The 21,509-nt window shown below is 35.8% G+C and overlaps 1 protein-coding gene across 7 annotated transcripts in view; it reads left to right on the plus strand.

The window, feature by feature from the left end:
- The window catches only part of PPP3CB (protein phosphatase 3 catalytic subunit beta), a 54,831-nt gene that overhangs the window by 7,184 nt on the left and 26,138 nt on the right, over positions 1 to 21,509 (plus strand). For all 7 annotated transcript variants that reach the window (XM_059169930.1, XM_059169931.1, XM_059169926.1 and 4 more), the window contains exons 2-9: positions 8,710 to 8,910; positions 9,598 to 9,722; positions 12,818 to 12,929; positions 15,804 to 15,949; positions 16,221 to 16,360; positions 16,464 to 16,541; positions 16,648 to 16,742; positions 19,702 to 19,827. In XM_059169930.1, coding sequence (XP_059025913.1) covers positions 8,710 to 8,910; positions 9,598 to 9,722; positions 12,818 to 12,929; positions 15,804 to 15,949; positions 16,221 to 16,360; positions 16,464 to 16,541; positions 16,648 to 16,742; positions 19,702 to 19,827 — 1,023 coding nt within the window. The remainder of the gene's footprint in view (positions 1 to 8,709; positions 8,911 to 9,597; positions 9,723 to 12,817; positions 12,930 to 15,803; positions 15,950 to 16,220; positions 16,361 to 16,463; positions 16,542 to 16,647; positions 16,743 to 19,701; positions 19,828 to 21,509) is intronic.

Genomic DNA, 21,509 nt, shown 5'->3' on the forward strand with positions numbered 1-21,509 from the left:
TTTTAGTTCTTAAGAAACTACCCCAAAGTTTTGAATAGGTTAATCTGGCAGTGTTTTGTACAAACAAGAGGGAGGGAAAATAGAACTGAGTTCGTTTTTTTTTTTTTTTGTTAGATTTTTTTTAGTACACAAAGCAATAAGTACTTGAACTAGCATTGCAGCAATGGAGAGGTAAGAAAATGAAGAAAATTTGAAGAATCAGTAGGACTTGGAGTCTTGGAAGAGAACAATAACACCAAAATTTCAAGTTCCAGTGAGAGAGAGGTGATAACCATGTCAAAAATAAGACATGAAGGGGAACCAATTTTGAGGGAAAGGTACTATATTAAATAACCACCACAGATTAAAAGGATCCCAAGGGATACCTTGAAATTTTGAGGACTGTACTGTAGGATTTATTGAATCTTTTTTTTTTTTTTTTTAAGAGCATGTGGTCAATGCATGGCACCAGAATGGGATTATACCCATTTTCATGATGAGGAAACTTTTGATGACTCTTTGAGCCAGAAGACATTGTCATTTTGTTGGTATAAGACAGATTGTATTGGAGTAGTATTCTGAAGACCTCAATTTCAACCATGGTTCTACCCCTTACTAGTTGAAACACCTTGAGAAAGCCATTTAAGTTCTCTGAACCTTTATTTATTTATTTATTTGACGCAGGGCCCGGGGGGATAGATCACAAGTAGGCAGAGAGGCAGGCCGAGAGAGAGTAGGAAGCAGGCTCCCCGCCCAGCAGAGAGCCTGATTAGGGGCTCCATCCCAGGACCCTGGGATCATGACCTGAGCTGAAGGCAGAGGCTTAACCCACTGAGCTACCCAGGTGCCCCAAGTTTTCTGATCCTCTTATCCCATTTATGAAATGGGGATAAAACCTGCCCTACCAAACTTCCAGGATGCCTCTGAAAATCTTATAGGTTTATGTATGTCAAAGTACATACTTTGTAAACTGCAAATAAAGCAGTATAAATATATTGTCATTGCTATATAAATTAGTGTCCAGATATACAAGTGTTTTAGAAACTATATCATTAATTCAGTAAATATTGATTAATAGCAATGTTCTAATCCCCAGATATGTGGTGATGAAAGACATAGCTCCCTCCTTTCAAAGAGTTCATAAGCACACGGGGGAGATATTTTTACAGTGCAATTAGTAAGTGCCATGATATAGATGTGGATTATAGGCTATGATATAGGACCACAATGGAAGGGACACCATTAACTTAGTCTGAGAACATGAGGAAAAGTTTTCAAGATTCGGAACACTGAAATGAGGTTTAAGGACAAGAAGTTAATTAAAAGAAAAAATGGTAATAGTGTACCCCCAAACAGGGCATGAAAAAGTAGAGAGATTTTAAAAAAATGATATAATTTAAAAAACGAAAATAAAGTTTCTGGAGTGTAGAAAGTATCTGGAATGTGAGGTAGTGACAAGATGAGGGTTGAAAATGTAGGCAAGGTTCAGATTACAAGGGATCTTGCATGCCATCTGAAGATAAAGAATTAGGATTTTGTATACTCAAGCCAGTTCTGAAACAAGGTTAAGATTTGAATTTTAGAAAGAATATACTGACTGTAGTAGAGTAGGCAAAATTTGAAAGATTGTGTAATTCTAGGGGAAAATATCTTTACTCAGTGTCTCAGGACCAAAGGAACAGATCAGAGAATTATATAGGACTTATTGGCCATGTAGGGTGAGGAATAAAGGGAATTCTAGGATAATTCCTAGTTGGGTAATTATTGGTAATGGTTTAGAGGGAAAAATCATACCCTAAATTCTGTACATAATGAGTTTGAGATATGTATTGAACATCCAAGTACAGATATTTGATAGTTTACAAAGGATCTGGAGTTTAGGGGAGAGATCTAGACTGAGCAATCTACTTGAGGGTCCTCAAAATGTAGATTTTAGTTGAAACTATGGTTATGAATGAGATCACTAGTTCAGAGGGCCAACGACAGAATCATAGGACACGCATTTAAGGATCAGGTAAAAGACTAGAAGCCCATGAAATAGACCAATCAGCTGTAACCAGGTGAAGTGTAAGAAAGACCAGGTGAGTGATTTCAAGAACCCAAAAGAGGAGAGAGTTACAGTGGAGGAATAGAGCAGAAGCCAGAAAAATATGGACTGAGGAAAATAGATAAAAAGTGAGAAAATGAAGATCCCCATTGTAGATTTGAACACCCTTTCAAGAAGCTTAATTGTCAAAAAGGATATATATATGGCAGAAGCAGGGATGAGTCAGGGTTACTTGTTTGGATTTTTAGATCTTAAAGATGTGTAAGTATGTTTATATGCTCAAAGGAAAGACCCAATGGAGAGTCAGGCAGAGGAAGCAGTAAGACCTTGGGAGGGATGGGGAGGGTGACTGAAATTAAGAGGTTGGGAGAGTGGGATGCAGGAACCAAATAGAGTGTTTAGTAAAGGACAGGAGGAATACCTCTTCTCTGAAATGGGGAGAAATTTAAAAACACATACTGGTGTAGATGTGGATGGAGAGGAGCAAGAAAGTGAAGTTTGGTCTGAAAGCCTCAATTTTCTCTGAAATTGGACACAAAATTGATAACCGAGTAAGAGATAAGGTTGAGTGAAGGGTTCAAAAAAGAGGAGACCACTTGAAATCTCCCCTGAGGAGTATGTGAGAGAATATTTAATAGGATTGCTGAGAAATGCACATAACTAAGGTGAAGACCATGAATTTGTAGTAGCCATTTTGGGCCATTTTGATGGGCCATTTTGATGACTTTATACTAAGCACCCAAGTTTAGAAGCCAACTCAGTGCCACCCAGGCACCCCAGAACATCTCAGTTCTTAAGTTTTACATAGATCATCCCACATGGACTTTGATGATGGGCTTGAGTGGAGAAGGCTTGTTGAAGGCTTGGAAGCCAGGAACCAGAGTTTTGTGTGAGAGTTGACTAGAAGTTTAGTAGATGGCAGGGACGAGGATAAATTAGCTGGAAGGCATGAACCCCAAAGGAGAAGATACTTTTTTTCTTCTTTGGAGTGATGAATTGGAAGTGGTAATGTGGAGCTGCACCAAGACCAAAGCCTTCTCTGGTGAAAATAGTAAAGTGTGGAAAAATGTGCAGCATCCATTTTGAAAAAAGTGTCTGAAAAATGCTGTCCTTCAGGGTAGCTAAGATTTAATTAAACTAGAGAGATGATAGCATTACATGAAGATCTTAAGAGGGTGTGTGTGTGTCTGTGTGTGTGTGTGTGTGTGTGTGTGTGTGTAGGGGGAGAGCGTTGAGTTAAAAAACATAAAATGGGTATTCAAAATGAAAAGGATTGAGGGGATGGAGAACTGCCAGAGATGGCCTGGTATGAAAGAAGTACAGAGAAAAATACAGAAACATAGATGATAGGAGGGACTTTATTTGGATAGTTACCAATAATGGTAATGATGAGAGGCCCAAGTTTCTGATTGATACTTTATAGGAAAGTTTTTCAGTTGGCGTAGGTTGCAGGCACTCCACTTGGTGTTGGGGGCCTCATGGGACTAATAATTTGTAGCCTTTGCTTAGAGTTGGGGTACAGGTTTAGTTATTTTCTAGGATCCCTTGCCCAGTAGTAGTAAAAGAAGTATCTGTGGCCTTCCCCCATCCCTGATCAATATGGATCCCTGATTTATTTTTCCAATTGTCTAAATTAAAACTTCCTATAGACATTTTTTTAAGCCACTTTACATTAAATCTGGATGAAATTAGCTTGTGGATGTTATTGATTACTATACAAATATGCGCTTCATTCCAAAATTTAGGTTAAAGGGAATTTTCCAACAGAACAGTTATATCAAAATGAATACTACTAAATCAGGTTTTCTGGTGTTGGAAACTTGGTGATTTGTGATTATCTTGTAGGTCTTTAGCTTATTCCAACTAATCCTTCTTTTAGGCTACATTAGTTTTTGACTGTTTACATTATATTTACATATATTTATGTTCTGCTTTTTCCCTATCACAAATATAGAAGAGTAGGAAAAGTAGGCTGAAAATAAGGAGAAGGGCGCCTGGGTGGCTCTGTTGGTTGTGTCTACCTTCCACTCAGGTCATGATCGCAGGGTCTGGGATCAAGTCTTACATTGGGCTCCCTGCTCAGCAGGAGTGTGCTTCTGCCTCTGCCTTCACCTCATGTCGACTGAGTCTCATGCATGTGTGCATGCAAAAATAAATAGAATCTTTTAAAAAAGAAAAGGAGAAAAAAATATACAGGAAGAAAATCCTAGAAAAGCAGGAATAATTGACTGAAGTTGAATTAGAAATAAAAAGAAAAACCATTTAAAAGCCTGAAAATAGATGGGAATACTTTAAAATGCCTTTGGAATTACAAAACAAAGTAATAGTTGAGAATATTAATTTTTAATGAAAAAACTTTTTTTTTTAAAGATTTTATTTATTTATTTGAGAGAGAGCACAAGCAGGGTGTAGAGTCAGAGGGAGAAGGAGAAGCAGACTCCCCACTAAGCAGGAAGCCTGATAAGGGACTCGATCCCAGGACTCTGGGCTGGGATCCTGACCCGAGTCAAAGGCAGACGTCAAACAGACCCAGCCCCACCGGTGCCGGAAAAAAACGTTTTTAATTCTCTAGACCGGCAGGGTTAATTAACCTCCATTAGCTAAATCCTATTTGGTTGGCTTTCTTTTGCCTGGTCAGATCACCTGCCACAGCTCCTTTCTCCTACTTCCAGAGAGGATGTCCCTTTTCCCTCTTATATCTTTCCACATGACTTTTCTTATGTACTGACATACCAAAATGTACTCTTAATGATGAAGTCTTAGAATATAGATGAGGTTCAATGACATAGAGTTTGGAGCTGATGGACAAGTAAGAGTTCTTGAGATGTCTTTGGTGCAAAATGGTGCTTTATTAAAGCACAGGGACAGGACCCGTGGGCAGAAAGAGCTGCTGCCCTAGGTTTGTGAGGGAGTGGTCCATTATATACTTGTAAGTTGGGAAGGGGGTTAGGGATGGCAGAAGTCTAAGGAATTTTGGAAGCAAGGTTTCTTGGACCTTAAGGGGCTAGCCATTGTTTGGGAAGAAGGTTATTCATTACCAGTAATAAAACCTTTTTGGAGACCTTTTAGATACATATCAGTGGACTTGGGAATGATCATCACACTATCTTAAAGGGTTTAGAGATAAAGTTTTCAAAGGAATTGTTGAAGTAGACTTAATAGGATCCTGGTTGGGGATAGAGGCCTGTCAGGCTAGAATTGCCCTTTGCCCTTAGGAAAGCTCCATGTGGAAGCACTTGTGTCCCTAGAGGAATGTTTCTCTGCCTGTTTTAAGGGCTTGTCAGTGGATAAGGAAATAAAATAATTTTTCTTCTGCCTCTGTTTCCCACATCATTTAGAAACTTCATTTTCTACTTTTAGTGTTGTGTTGTTAGAACAACACTGATATGTAGTTTTCATCTCTCATTTATGGTGGCAGTTCTTTACCCTTCCACAATGTATCCATTCCTTAAAATGTATCCCAGCTAGTTTTGAAATGTAAAAAAAAGTATGCCTTGGGATGCCTGGGTGGCTCACTTGTTTGAACGATTTACCCCTCTGCCTTCTGAGGTCATGATCTCTGGGCTCCCTGCTCAGTGGGGAGTCTGCTGCTCCCTCTCCTTGTGCCCCTCCTCCACTCATACTGTCTCCCTCAAATGGATAAATAACATACTTGAAAAAAAGCACGCTTTGAGTTGAAGAAGGGGAAAAGCATAGGTCTACAGATGATTTACCCATGAGCGTGAAGGCAGCGATACTTTTTTTCAGGTGAATAAAACATTCTGGTTGTTGGTTAAAAAGTGGAAACACCTCAGTGTGAATTGCAGTGGGACATTCACAAATTGTATGAAAACATTGAGTAACATTGGTGACTGGTTGAGCTGAGAGGATGGGGAATGGTGTCCCAGTTGGGTTTTTAGGAAGTTGTATATTTCAAATAGAATTCAGCCAGTAGTAAAATTGTGTTGTTATTAGAAAGTGTACATAATGTTAAATGCATCATCTTGAATGGTATCTGTTTTCCTGAATAGAGTGATAAAAAAATTCTCTTGGCCTGTTGAGAGAATTATGATTCCATCTTAATCTCAAAAATTCATACTTGAGATATTTAACCTTTTCATTTTTATAATGTCCCAAAGTAATCAGTTATTAAAATCTGTAGGGTTTTGTTTTTTTTTTTAAGATTTTATTTATTTATTTGTTTGACGGAGATCACAAATAGGCAGAGAAGCAGGCAGAGAGAGAGGAGGAAGCAGGCTCCCTCTGAGCAGAGAGCCCGATGCGGAGCTCGATCCTAGGACTCTGGGATCATGACCTGAGCCGAAGGCAGAGGCTTTAACCCACTGAGCCACCCAGGTGCCCCTAAAATCTGTAGTTTTTAAACAGTTGATTTACTGATAGGGTTAAATTTGGTTTATTTACTCTCTGGCTAGAGAAAAAAATAACTTTAACAGAGGGTTTTTTTTTTTTTAAATTAGAATGTAGACATACTATATTTGGGGGAACAGAGTGTATTTTAATGCTTTGTTCCAAATGTGGTGAAAAGTAGTGGAAATTAATATGTTCTAATGAGAAAATAAGGAAGTTCAGATTTTATTTACTAAGTGTCAAAGAAAGCAAGAGGAATTGGTGATTTCAAAACCTTTTAGAATTGGTTGACATCCTTCTGCCTTAATTCTTATTTCACTTCTAAAATATTTTTAAAAGATTATTTATTTATTTATTTATTTGACACAGAGAGAGAGAGAGAGCACAAGTAGGGGGAGCAGCAGGCAGAGGGAGAGGTTCACAGGCTACCCGCTGAACAGAGAGAGCCTAATGTGGGCTTGATCCCAGGACTCTGGGATCATGACCTGAGCCGAAGGCAGCCGCTTAACTGACTGAGCCACCCAAGTGCCCCACTTCTAAAGTATTGAGTTCTTGGGGCGCCTGGGTGGCTTAATTGTTAAGCGGCTGCCTTCGGCTCAGGTCATGATCCCAGGGTCCTGGAATCTTAACATCGCATCAGGCTCCCTGCTGGTTGGGAAATTGCTTCTCCCTCTACCACTCCCCTTGCTTGTGTTCCCACTAGAGGTCTCTGTCAAGTAGATGAATAAAATCTTTAAAAAAAAAAAAAAATAGAAGTATTAAGTTCTTCCTAATTTGTTTTCCTGGTAAACTAGAACATCGTTACTTATTATTCTTTCTCATGTCATTGATATAATTCTTTTTTTTTTTTTTTTTTTAAAGATTGTATTTACTCATTGACACAGAGAGATCACAAGTAGGCAGCAGAGGCAGGTAGAGAGGGAGAAGAAGCAGGCTTCCCCGGGGGAGCAGAGATTCCCAGGACCCTGAGATCATGACCTGAGCCGAAAGCCAAGGCTTAACCAACTGAGCCACCCAGGTGCCCCAAAGTCATCGGTATAATTCTAACCCAGGCTCCTGTTTTTAGGGGTTTTTTTTGTTTGTTTGTTTAAGTTGAAATGAGAAGAAGCAGTTGGTCCTATACATTTGCAGTCTCCTATATAATAATTGACTATTACAGTGATGATTCTGAAACATCAGGAAAATACTATATACTGAATGCCTGAATATAAAGTGAGTTTTTTCTAAAACAATTTTTATTTCAGAAAAGAGAGAGCTGCCTTAATTTGAGTCTGCATATAGACTTCTACTATAAATTTCTCTATTTTTTTCTTTATTTTGAAAAACAAAGTACTCTTTGGTAAAGAGCCTAAAACTGCTTCAAACTGATTTTGAATGTATGATAAAGTCACTTGTTGGAGTCAGTGAAAAAGGAATCTAATAAATTTAATATAGTAATTTTTCCTAGGCATATGACCTCAAAATTGTGCTAGATACTATTGAAAATAGACCTTATAGTTTTCCATTCCATTTAACAAATATCAGTTTGAAAGAGTACAGTTGGTAATTAATATGTATGGAAACTGGCTTAGGATAAATTTGCAGTGATTGCATTTTATGTATATTTAAAAAGTGTGTATCAAACAAATGGAAGTGAAGATTTGCCTTTGAAAAGAATGTTAGATGACTCAAAAATGACTCCAATGATAAGGAATACCCTGATGTCAAAGATGTGCATAAAGATTTTGAATGAAGGTGGTTTGTGATTCATGGAGTAGGAGGAAAAGCAGTATTTCAAAATTATCATGATTTATTAATGTTGTTTTAAATGCATCTGTGCATCTAAATTAAATTTTATAAGTATTTGACTTTTATCTATAGCTCTAAAAGTTTCTTTTCAAGTTGGCCAGAAAATATTGCTTTTAACTTTCTAGGAAACATGGTAGTTCACCTTATATTTGGGAATTCTTCCTATTCAGGCTTATGTGGTAATAAATTTACATTTATTGTACTTCATTAAGGTAAAGACTGTGTAATATGATATGCGAGTTCTGCTAAAAAATGTTATGGCTTAAAGAAAACTTTAGTTATCCTGAAAGAGCTTTTAATTTTTGAGGCAGTACATTCTCTAATAATTCTCAACAAAGAACATGTTATTATACATAGATTAATAAAAGTATAATTTGATTACTCTTTTTAAAAAACCCTTAAAAATATTAACACCTCTATCCAGTAAATAAAGAAGAAATAAAAACTCCAGCTTTTCAGGTTTTACTTTTATTTACGAAGATCCATTGATAGTTTTTATGTTACTGTATTAACAGTGATTTATTTTTTATTAATTAAAACAATTGCAGCTGTACCCTTTCCCCCAACACATCGCTTGACATCTGAAGAAGTATTTGATATGGATGGGATACCCAGGGTTGATGTTCTGAAGAACCACTTAGTAAAAGAAGGTCGGGTAGATGAAGAAATTGCACTTAGAATTATCAATGAGGGTGCTGCCATCCTTCGGAGAGAGAAAACCATGATAGAAGTAGAGGCTCCAATCACAGGTACACTTGTTTAAGTTTTGGATATTATTTTTTTAATTATACCGTTATTTAGTTGCTTGGATCTAAGGCTGTTTACTTTTTAATCTATGGTATACTAAAATAATATTACAAGGACATTATCTTGAATTTTGAGATAATTTTTTGTAATTTTTTTGGTTTTTGCCTATTTTCAGTGAATAGACATGATCTTAAGTAACCTGGGTGCAGAAGTTGGTCTAACTCGCTTTTGTGAAGGTTTCATCAGTTGTGTTGGCCATAATTCAATTTGATTCAACAAATTCTTATTTACTTTGCTTTCAATTATTAGGGGCAAATACCTCAGTGTAACATAGCAGTCAATAGAAAGTATTGCATTAGGATGGAGATTTTACTACCACCATTATAAATTTTGTAATCCTAAGACCTACACTTGGCTTCTTAAAGAGGAGCTTTATAAATTTAGGTGAAAATTCTGTCACTGACTTCAAATTTCATTATTTTGATTATATCTTGTTCTAGATCTTGAGCGCATAAACACTTGGGTACACATCATCCCTATTAGGACTCTTAATAGATACTAAGACTTCCTGCTGATACCTTTTCTTGATAGAATTTACATTATTTCTTATGTAAAAGAAATTAGAATTTAAGTAAAATTTGTTATTTCAGAGGTTTTTTTTTTCATATCTAATAATCTTCTTGTTTCAGTGTGTGGTGACATCCATGGCCAATTTTTTGATCTGATGAAACTTTTTGAAGTAGGAGGATCACCTGCTAATACACGATACCTTTTTCTTGGTGATTATGTGGACAGAGGTTATTTTAGTATAGAGGTAATAATCATATACTATCATTTAATTTGCTTTTAAGTGTTACCATAGATGATTTCCATTAATTCCTAGTAAAATAAGTTACTTAAATTACCTATATTGGGTTCTTTTTAATACCTCTGCTATTCTGAAGTTTTTAGGTAAAACTACTACTTATTCTCTTCTGCTTTTCAAACTCTTTTATTTTCTTTGTATTACTCTGTTTATGCAATTATAATTGCCATTTTTCCCAGCAGAAATTATATGTAAACTGAGGGTTCTTTATTGTCCTGTTATCTAGTGGCCCTGAGGACCTAGTGCTATTTCTCTCTCTTGCCCCTAAAGGCATTACCCCATGTGAAAAAAGATTAATTGATTTTTTTCTGATTAAATAAAGCATACTATAATGCTTTTAAGGCTTAAACCCTAGTGCTTTTATTCCACCTTCTATAGCTATTAAGACCCAAGACTTTTGTGTGTTGTGAAAGTATTCATTTCTTTTAAAAAACAAGAGGCATTAAAATGACCTGTTGATCATTACTTAACAGCTCATGGTTCTTTTTGCTTCATTTATTTCTCTAATTATATATATATAAAAAAAAAAGTAAATGTAGAACTATTTGCATTTTTTAATATAGACATTTCTCTTTCTTTTTTTTAAATGAAAATGTAGCCATATTGTAATGTTGTTCTGTAACTTTTTTCATATATCCCTATACTGTGATGTCTTTCCAGGTCAGTATATATAAATTTATAGAATTTTTAATAGCCACATTGTATTCTGTTGAATAAATAAGCCACAGTTAAATATTGTTAGACACTTAAAGTATTCTTAATTTTTTTCCATTACAAATGATGCTTCAATGAGTCTGATTATTTATACATTTTTGCACACTTGCTGAATTATTTCTGTGGGGCAGATTCTTGGAGGTAAAATTGCTGGATGAAAGCTCTACTAATAGATATTTCTGTGGTGTTGAGTATTTACTGTGTTCCAAGTATATCCTAAGCACTTAACACACATTAATCCTCACAACACTATGACATAAGTACTATTATTTTATCCATTTTATAGATGAGGAAACTGAGGCTTGGAGAAGTTAAATAGCTTCCCCAAGGACACATTGTTAGTAAGCAGTGCAGCCAGTCTTATTCTAAGGCTATACTCTTTTTTTTAAGATTTTATTTTTATTTTTAAAGAGAGAGCAAGCAAGGGAGAGGGCAGAGGGAGATGGAGAGAGAGGATCTCCAGCACACTCCACAAGGAGCTTGCAGCCCGATGCGGGGCTCCATCTCCTGACCTTGAGATCATAACCTAAGCTGAAATCAGAAATCAATCATTTAGCCAACTGAGCCATCCAAGCACCTCCTAAGCCTGTACTCTTAACCACCTTTCCCAGTAGATAATTGAATCTTTACCTGGTGAATTTCCATGCTGGTTCCTGTTTATATCTTCTCCAGTATTTTTAACCTCCTTTCTCAGGTATACTAGGACTCATGGTGAGGAAAGGAGTTCAGTGTTCTGTCTGCTCAAATTCCCTAAGGAATTTTGTTACCTCTGAGTTCTTCTTCCTTTATTCATAGTTCCATCACCACTATACCTCAAACTTTCCTCAAAGCTTCAAGGAAACCAGAAAATGGCCCCTCTTAATGAAAAAAATAGGGGCCTTTGACAGAAACAATAAAATAAACAATTTTAGAAAGTTTTTTTGGTAACTAAGCATATTGGTGTTTGTGTCCTTATATTCGAGTGTTTTGTGGCTGACTCTTTTAATAAATTTTATTTTTGAAAAGGAAAATAATAAAGAATCAAAATAAGCAAAAAAGAAAGGTAGAATTTAGTATTTCTCTGGCTTAATTTCTTTTGTTCCTTGTGAAAAAAATGTAGGTGTGAATAGTTACACATTTTAATATAACTTAACTGGTTAAAAATAAAGTTTGTTTCCTTTTTGTTTATAATTCTATAAACCAGGCCAATTTCTGTATGAAATATCTTTCCTCTTTTTTTTTTTTTTTTAAAAGATTTTATTTATTGAGAGAGCACAAACAGGAGTAGGGGGAGGAGGGAAGGCCAGAGACAGAGGGAGACAAAATCCCAAGCAGACTCCATGCCAGAAATGGAGCCCAACTTGGAGTTCTTCTATCCCATGACCTTGAGGTCTCCACCTGAGCTGAAATCAAGAGTCCAACGCTTAACTGACTGAGTCACCTAGGTGCCCTGATTTCCTTTTTTTTTTTAACCAAATAAGTAAAATGTGAGTTTCTTATGTTAAATCTATTGAGAGGGGTACCTAGCTGGCTCAGTTGAGAGTGTGGCTCTTGATCTTGAGGTTGTGAGTTTGAACCATGTGTTCAAACACACACACACACATAAATCTATTTAGAGAAAAGTGTCTACTATACTGTTTGCTTTAATATTCTTCTTATTTATTTGGATCAGTTTAGGTAATAAGTACCTACTTCAGGTAAGGCAGCAAGTATAACCAACAAAATAACATAAGACAAGGTTATTGCCTTCAGAGGGCTGGATGGCATAATGCTTAAGATTAGAGGGTCGGAATCCCGTCTCTATTATTTAAAAGTTTTGTGATTTCAGACAAATTACTTGAACTCTTTGCTTCAGTTTCCTTATTTGTAAAATAGAAATTATATTACGTACTTTATAGGGTTGTTTGAGGAATAAACGAGGAGTATTAAATACATGTCACTTGATACATTGTAAGTACTCAATAAATGGTCAGTGCTATTATTTTTGACATTATTATTATTTATTGATATACCTAAGAAGGACACCAGTCTGCCAATTGTTTTTAATAGCAAACAATCTATAAATCTAAAGTAATTACATAGATAGTTTAAGTCATTCATTCAACAGATATTTGTTACTCTGTTTCTGCTGTTTAGGTACTTTTCTAGGAGTGGAGGGTGAGAAGTGAATAAGATGACAAAGTCCCCGATTTCATGGAGCTTCTATTTTAGTAAAGGACAAAGAGAAAAAGGTAGTAAAGAGTAATAGAGATTGTAAGGACAATAGGGTTAGAGGAAAATGAGCAAATAATCAAACAACTTAGTTAAATAAAAATAAAAGATAAATTTTCTCAAAACATTTTCTTTTGCAGTGTGTCTTATATTTATGGGTCCTGAAGATTCTGTACCCAAGCACATTATTTCTTCTGCGAGGCAATCATGAATGCAGACACCTTACTGAATATTTTACCTTTAAGCAGGAATGTGAGTACTGTCATGAGAAATATTTTCATTTCCTCAGTATTCCTGTGGAGTGTTATGGCTAGTAAGACTTTACAGTATAACAGAAGAATTTTGTGTCCAAACATACAAAACTTTGAAGATTATTGTTTAGAGAGTTTTTTAGTGTTTAATGGTGTTTTATTCAGATGTTTTCATTTCAGGGTTTCCTATTAAGTTTGATTTTATAAATATATTTAGAAATGGCTTTGGGTTATATAGCCTTAATGTTTAAGTGATTTTTTTTTTTCTAACAGGAAGAATAAAAACCAAAAGGAAAAAAATAATTGTTGCATTGGAGATTTTTGTCCCCCAATATTTTTTTTTTAAAGATTTTATTTATTCATTTGACAGAGAGAGATTACAAGTAGGCAGAGAGGCAGGCAGAGAGAGAGAGGAGGAAGCAGGCTCCCTGCTGAGCAGAGGGACTCCATCCCAGGACCCTGAGATCATGACCTGAGCCGAAGGCAGCGGCTTAACCCACTGAGCCACCCAGGCGCCCTGTCCCCCAATATTGAAGCTCTTCCATGAAGATTCTTAAATTATTCATCTTGTCCTCATTTCAGATTGTTTCAAACATGCTATTGATGAATTGAAATTCTTAACCTACAGTGTTTACCCTATTTCTCTCTTAAATTATTGTGGCAATGGCAATCTAATAACCAGAAGCAAGAATATTATATAGAGCAGTATTTGACCTTTTTTCACACCTCTTAACTGTATGCTTATTAAGTTAATATTCATGACTACAATAATTCTTAAAGTTCTAAAAATAGAAATAATTTCAGAATTATAGAGACTCAAACATGATCCAGTAAAGATCATATTACTAGAGACTTCCAGTAAAAAGAGAAAAATATAGTGGTGAGTAATGGCAGAGAACACAGTCATATAACTTCAGGGATCAGGTGGGTAACCTAAATGAATAGGTTATGAATAACAACAATAAAAGTAATGAAATAATAAAATAGTAAAAAATGAAGTAATAAATGAATAAAAGATGAGACCTGGAAAGTGCATACTTGACCTAAAGCAATTAATTTAAATTTTTTATTAAACCTCAGTGCTGGAAAACAGTTAACAGACTACCAGTTTAGAACCTCTGGTTGCTGTTATAGGTTTTTCTCGTATTTTTGTGGCTTTTTTTTTTTAATAAGACTTTATTTATTTGACAGAGAAATCACAAGTAGGCAGAGAGGCAGGCAGAGAGAGAGGAGGAAGCAGGCTCCCTGCGGAGCAGAGAGCCTGATGCAGGGCTTGATCCCAGGACCCTGGGATCACGACTTGAGCCAAAGGCAGAGGCTTTAACCCACTAAGCCACCCAGGCGCCCCTTTTTGTGGCTTTTTAAAAATTTAATTTTTAAAATTAAATTATTTGAGAGTGAGTGAGTGAGAGAGAACATGAGCAGGTGGGGAGGGGCAGAAGGAGAGGGAGAAGTAGACTCCCCACTGAGCGGGGACCCCCCCCCCAATATGGGACTGGATCCCAGGTGACCGAAGGCAGATGCTTAATGAACTGAGCCACCCAGGCGCCCCAGATTTTCTCATATTTGAATGTTACTGTATTCAAAAGGGGAAAAGGAACTAAGCTCTTTTTTCTTTAGATAATTAATAAACTACTCACCAAAATTGCAGCAAAAATGTAAAATAGCCAGGAATTTTAATAATAGAAAAGAGCAAAGGGATGTGTATGATAATCTTCTTAAACGTAAATGACAGTTGGATTTAGTGGAGTTTTGTCTCTCTGGTGTTATTTTGGCTTCATGCTTCACTGTCCATTTTAAGCATTCATTGTAGACTAGAGGAACCCCTCTGTTCTTCCAATATATGAATAAATTTATCTTTTTTTTTTTAATTGGGTGGACCTTGGGTTTTGTTGTGATGTTGTAGTAGTCCTGCCTATAACAAAGTAGTCACTGACTCTTAGAATAAAATAAAGTATTAAAACTAAGTATACTTCTAATTTAGCCTTACTTGGCCTGTAAAGGTAAAGGGTTGAGATGATTTTAGGGATTTGACTTAATTTATTATAAGTAATATTTTATGATGATCTGCTGCATGCCCAAATTTAGAAGCAGCTAATATTTTGTCTTGGAAGACCAATACTGCCTCTTTTACTGATTCTCATAGGGCAAGATGCTTGCCTTTTAAAAAAATGATTGTATACAATAAAATTCACTCTTTCTAGTCTTGAGTTCTCAGTTTTGACAAATGCATAGAACTGCCCATCCCCCACAGTCATGATACAGAAAAGTTTCATCATCTCATAAATTCCTTCTTGCTCCCTTTTCATAATCACCCCCATACTCATTGTAAACCCCTGGCTACCACTTGGCTGTTTTCTGTGTCTGTAGTTTTCTTGCCTTGTTTTTTTTTTTTTAAAGATTTTATTTATTAATTTGACAGAGAGAAATCACAAGTAGATGGAGAGGCAGCCAGAGAGAGAGAGAGAGAGGGAAGCAGGCTCTTTGCCGAGCAGAGAGCCCGATGCGGGACTCGATCCCAGGACTCTGAGATCATGACCTGAGCCGAAGGCAGCGGCTTAACCCACTGAGCCACCCAGGCGCCCTTTTTTTTTTTTTTTTAAGATTTTATTTATTTATTTGACAGATAGAGATCACAAGTAGGCTGAGAGGCAGGCAGAGAGAGAGAGAGGAGGAAGCAGGCTCCCTGCTGAGCAGACAGCCCGATGTGGGGCTCTATCCCAGGACTTTGGGATCATGACCGGAGCTGAAGGCAGAGGCTTTAACCCACTGAGCCACCCCCGTGCCCCTTGCCTTGGTTTTAATAGTCAATTTATGTATCTATGTATCTTCAAAATAATAGTAATTGATTATCAATTATTTTTTCTTTTTCTAGGCAAAATTAAATATTCAGAAAGAGTCTATGAAGCTTGTATGGAAGCTTTTGATAGCCTGCCTCTCGCTGCACTTTTAAATCAACAATTTCTTTGTGTTCATGGTGGACTTTCACCAGAAATACACACACTGGATGATATTAGGAGAGTGAGTATATATTGCAGTTCCAAGGTTGATTCCTATTTATAGTACTTTGTTGCGTAGACAGTAGAAGCTTCAAACTTCTCTTCACTGCCAAGATTAGGTAATGGTAAAAAAAAATAATATACTGATATTTTAAGGAAATATCTTCTAACCATTCAGAACAATGTAGTATGGACAGTATTCAAAGTTGGTACCACTTTCCTGTGTCCATTCTATTCTCACTTTTTGACAAGTTATTTCTGTTCTTTGTTTCTTTCTTTTCTTTCTTTCACAGTTAGATAGATTCAAAGAGCCACCTGCATTTGGACCAATGTGTGACTTGCTATGGTCCGATCCTTCTGAAGATTTTGGAAATGAAAAATCACAGGAACATTTTAGTCACAATACAGTTCGAGGATGTTCTTATTTTTATAAGTAAGGAAAATATCCAAGATTAAACACATTTTAGTTGTTAAAATAGCAGATGTTTCATATAGAAAACCATTATTTTACTTAATTTACTTTTTTCCCCCTACAGCTATCCAGCAGTGTGTGAATTTTTGCAAAACAATAATTTGTTATCGATTATTAGAGCTCATGAAGCTCAAGATGCAGGGTAAGAATTCTGTTTCCCTGGCCCAAATTAACACCTTATGTACAAATCAAACTTAGTAACTCATGATTGATGCTTTACGATGCATATTAAGCTATTTGTTTTACAGCTATAGAATGTACAGAAAAAGTCAAACTACAGGGTTCCCTTCATTAATAACAATTTTTTCGGCACCTAATTACTTAGATGTCTACAATAATAAAGGTAAGATATTGTTGATAAAAAATTGTTAAACAACTTAGCATTTTAATTGACTTTTTAAAAAAAAATAATAGAAAAGAGGCATTGTTTGAAACTGTAACTATCCAAATCTTGTTATAAAAAAGTATAAGATATAAGGGAGGGGAGAAAACAAGAAATAAAAATCCAAAATGTAAAACTTAAATCATATGTAACCATTCCACAACTTGGCACTCATAGAAGCTGTCTTACAAAAAAATGTTCTGAATTAAGTCAAGAAACCACACATGATTTTCTCAGACTCCCCTTTCTTAAATCTTTCCCCTTGTAATCAAGAGAATGTTTTCTTATTTACATAAAGCTGTTGCTGCTTTGACCATTTCGTGTATTTACACTGTATAGTTAATTTAGTTTATCATGTTTCTTGGTTTATGTTCACTGATCTAGGTTCTCTTCCCCTTTCTTATTCCCTACTTTCACCTCTTATCATTGCCCCCTGAAGATTAATAGTTGAATTGTCCTTGATCAGTTCACTCTGACCTCTCGGATATATTCCTCCATTTTTTCTTAAGTCTTTTTTCTTTATGTGCTTTTCCACCAGTTTCCATTCCCTTTCTTTCTGTCCAGATTTGATCTGTTTATAATAATTTGGTTTCATTTAACTTTGAACATAGCTTATTGACAGATAATGCCAAAGGATCTTAATCTAGTTAAGTGTGTGCCAAGGAAATTGAAGATGAGCTTGGGTATGTTTATGTAGTGCACATTTTCAGAAGAGGAAATTAAGAAGCCATCTCCTATTCTGTCTTGACATGTCTGGAATTCAGTTGACTATGCCATAGTTTCCAGGGTCACTGGAGCAGATGTGCCAGGAGGAAAGAACAGAAGGTTAAAGACTTTTAAAAGTATTAGAGAGATAATGAGGTCATTGCTAAATATGGGTCATGGAGTTCAAAAGAGGAACAGAAGAGTTTTTTTTTTAGTTATTGGAGATGATGGTTAAAAGATTAAAACATTTGCCTGAGATCAAATGGTAACATGCTATATAACTTTGATACAGAATATGTTACAAAAACTCAATATTATATTAATTACCCAAAAAACCCTGTACCTTGACTGAGTTGCTCATCTTCAGAAACTACTGTCAATGCAGCCTTTAAGGATTATGCCAGTGCTAAAATATTCTTTTAAATTACAGAATTTCAAATTATAAATTTCAGAACTTCTAGAGAAGTTACCTAATGATGTATGGCTTCATTTTTGAGGAGAATGTATCTAAGTTTTGACCCCACTTTTAAGAACAGAATAGAGGGCTACATTTAACTTTGTACCAGTGCTCTAATGCCTCATCCGTAACCTCCCCTTCTCAGTATTACAGGACCTAGTGTTCAGTGCTCAGCTGATTATTGTCTAATTGGTTGTCCTCTGTTAGTTTGATTTAGGGGGCTAAAGGAATCACTTTTCTGAGTATTCAGAAAAGAAACTCAAACCATTGAATCTGTCTTGTCAAAATCAAATGTCTCTTAGTAGTGATTAAGTCTGCATATAGTGTTAATGATTTGAGTGCTTACATGGTATGGATATGTTTGTAATGTTTCATTTCACCTGGAAGGCAATTTTCTAGATTCTTTATTTTGCTTTAAAGCTTAAAACTTGGTATCATTCCTTAATTTCTGATGCTAAATTTAAAATACTTTTATTTCATAAGGGAAACAAGCATAATACTTGTGCCTTTGTATTAGCCAGAATCCCAAATCTTGGAATTTAATATCTGCATTTTTGTGCTTTTCATTAAAATGGAAAAAAAAGTAACCACATAATTATTATAATATCTACAAAGCATTTTATACTTTTATATACCTTCATGTGAAATAGATTGTCTGATCGTATAACAAACATCTGAGGTAGTCAAGGTGGACATATTAGTCCTGTTTTATAAATGAGAAACAGATTAGTTAAATAATTTACCAAGCATTGCAAAGCTAGTGTGTGTTGCAGCTTAGATTGGAATCTAGCCTATCTAACCCAGTATTCCATAAAATAGTATAACCAGTGACTGAAATCTCTGTAGTTAATTTAAGATATTATTTCTTTTAATGTATTGAAACATTAGAAAGATACTTGAAATTGAGATGAGTATGTTACCTTTGTGTTATTTGGTTATAATATTTTCTTTTTGGCATTTTAGTGGAGTTTTTTCTTTCTTTTTTTTTTTTTTTTAAAGATTTTATTTATTTATTTGAGAGAGAGTGTGAGAGAGAATGAGAGAGGAGAAGGTCAGAGGGAGAAGCAGACTCCCCATGGAGCTGGGAGCCCAATGTGGGGACTCAATCCCGGGACTCTGGGGTCATGACCTGACCGAAAGGCAATTGCTTAACCAACTGAACCACCCAGGCAGCCCCAGTGGAATTTCTTCTAAATGAAATAAAACATTTCTTTGTAGTAGTTTCACTTGATTTCCCATATTAAGTGAAATAAATACATTCATACAGTCATAAAAAACTGCTTTTTTTCTGGGTTTTGTTTTTGTTTTTTCCTTCATTCCCATCAGCAATGCTTTTCAGGTTGCTTGTAACTAAAAAGATCCTCTTAAATTCCTTCAACTTGTAGGAACTTTTAAACCTAGAAAATTGCTCATTGCCATTCTGTGTTTCCTCTAAAAATTGAGTTTTCACCATTTTGGATATAGTAAAAGTGCATGTTCATCACTGAATTGTAAAGTAAAGCAAACAACTTAGAAATTTGGAAATTTCATTAATAATAAATATAGATCTGACTATGCTCTACATAAAAGTGTGTTAAAAAACAAAAATGTGTTTTTACTAACAATTAGTACCTGTCTCCCTCTACTAGTCCTCATTCAACTCACACCTTGATTCCCCACTCCTTTAAAAACAGTATTTTTTTTTTTTTGCTTTTATGTGTTATAGAGTTTTAGAGCTAAAGACAAGTTGTTACATTCACATTCAAACTTATCTTACAGCTGCTGTATTAAAGTATGAAAATAATGTGATGAATATTCGACAGTTTAACTGTTCTCCACATCCTTACTGGTTGCCCAATTTTATGGATGTCTTCACATGGTCATTACCATTTGTTGGAGAAAAAGGTATTTTTTTTAATGTTTAATTACTGTCACATTTACTCCAGTTTACTATTGGAGGCACATACTTGATAAAGGAAACTGAAGTCTGGTTTCACTATGGGTTCAGCTCTACTTGTGTCAGTGGGTGTGGATATGAGAGCCTCAAAGATATTTTGGTTAGCTGTTTATAGCCCCCATGTGAGGGTGTCTGGGGGACTGGAAGAAGACTTATAAATAGCCTGATGTTGTCTTCAGCTGTTGGGTTTTCTTTCTGTTTTTCTTTAGCTTACATCTTTTATGAAAGAATGGAAGGATGGCTTTGCTTTAGAATGGACACTTTTGCACATTTTAACACCACTTTTGGGAATGTCAGAGTAATTGATAGAAGGATTTAATAACCCTAGTTTTGGGCAGTGTTAGTCATAGTTCTATACTCTGAGAAAAATGATGAGAAGTTCAGGTTCAAATCTAATACTTCTTCTCCCATGTAAAAAATATGTATACAAATTTAGTGGTAATGCTTTCTGATGATTTCTATTAATAATATATTAGTATATATTTAAATGGCTTTTTAAGAGAAATGCTATTTAAGAAATTTGTGGGGGGGTGCCTGGGTGGCTCAGTGGATTAAGCCTCTGTCTTTGGCTCAGGTTATGATCTCAGGGTCCTGGGATCAAGCCCCGCATCCAGCTCTCTGCTCAGCGGGGAGCCTGCTTCCCTCTCTTTCTCTATCTGCCTCTCTGCCTTCTTGTGATCTCTTGCTCTGTCAAATAAATAAATAAAATCTTTAAAAAAAGAAAATTTTTTTTCTAGTTGTATAGAATTTTTAGGATTTCCTTATTTCATCACATTCTCCTTTTCCATTTTAGTGCTGATTTTTCCACAAGGCAATGCCTCAGTTTCCATATCTGGAAAACAAGATTATGAGAATACAGACATGATTATAAAACATTTTATTCTAGATCCCTTTTTTTTTTTCCTCACCTCTTCCATGTTACAAATGTTCCTTTCTGTTTGGGATATGTTACTTCTGCCAATGCAGTTTTGGGTTCTAAAATACAGAGTTAATACTTAAACTCTGTATATTAAACAGATTTTTTGAAGATTGCCTCTGGTCTTCATCAGTTACTCAGTAGGTCAACATTAAGCTAATATGGAGATAGAATTACCCACTTTAGCATTTGAGAAAGGGGGCCAGTAAAGGGCTTAGGTGCAAGGGATGCATTACACTTATAACCTTCTATCTTTGGTGTATGAGAAATAGTTCAATCATAGCATCATCGGGCTAAAGGGAATTTAAGAATTCATCTTGCTCATTCTCCTGCCTTCAGGCTAGACTGCTACTCAACTGTTTTAATGTAATATAAGTAGGGTGGGGGGTGGTAAGAATGGGGAGCATAGAAGGAAAATGGACATTTCGTAAATTCTAATTTCTCTAATGCTTCCACAATAAGGAAATACTTCAGTTATTACTAGTCTAAATATTAGTGCTATCAGTGTTTAAACAAGGAAAGAAATAGAGATAATAGGGGCACCTGGGTGGCTCAGTGGGTAGGCCTGTCTGCCTTTGGCTCAGGTTATGATCTCAGGGTTCTGGGATCAAGCCCCGCATTGGGCTCTCTGTTCAGCAGGGAGCCTGCTTCCCCCCACTCTCACTGCCTGCCTCTCTGCGTACTTGTGATCTTTCTTTCTCTCTCTCTGTCAAA

The sequence above is a fragment of the Mustela lutreola genome, chromosome 4 (genome assembly GCF_030435805.1).
Source record: "Mustela lutreola isolate mMusLut2 chromosome 4, mMusLut2.pri, whole genome shotgun sequence".
In the NCBI taxonomy this organism is placed as follows: Eukaryota; Metazoa; Chordata; class Mammalia; order Carnivora; family Mustelidae; genus Mustela; species Mustela lutreola.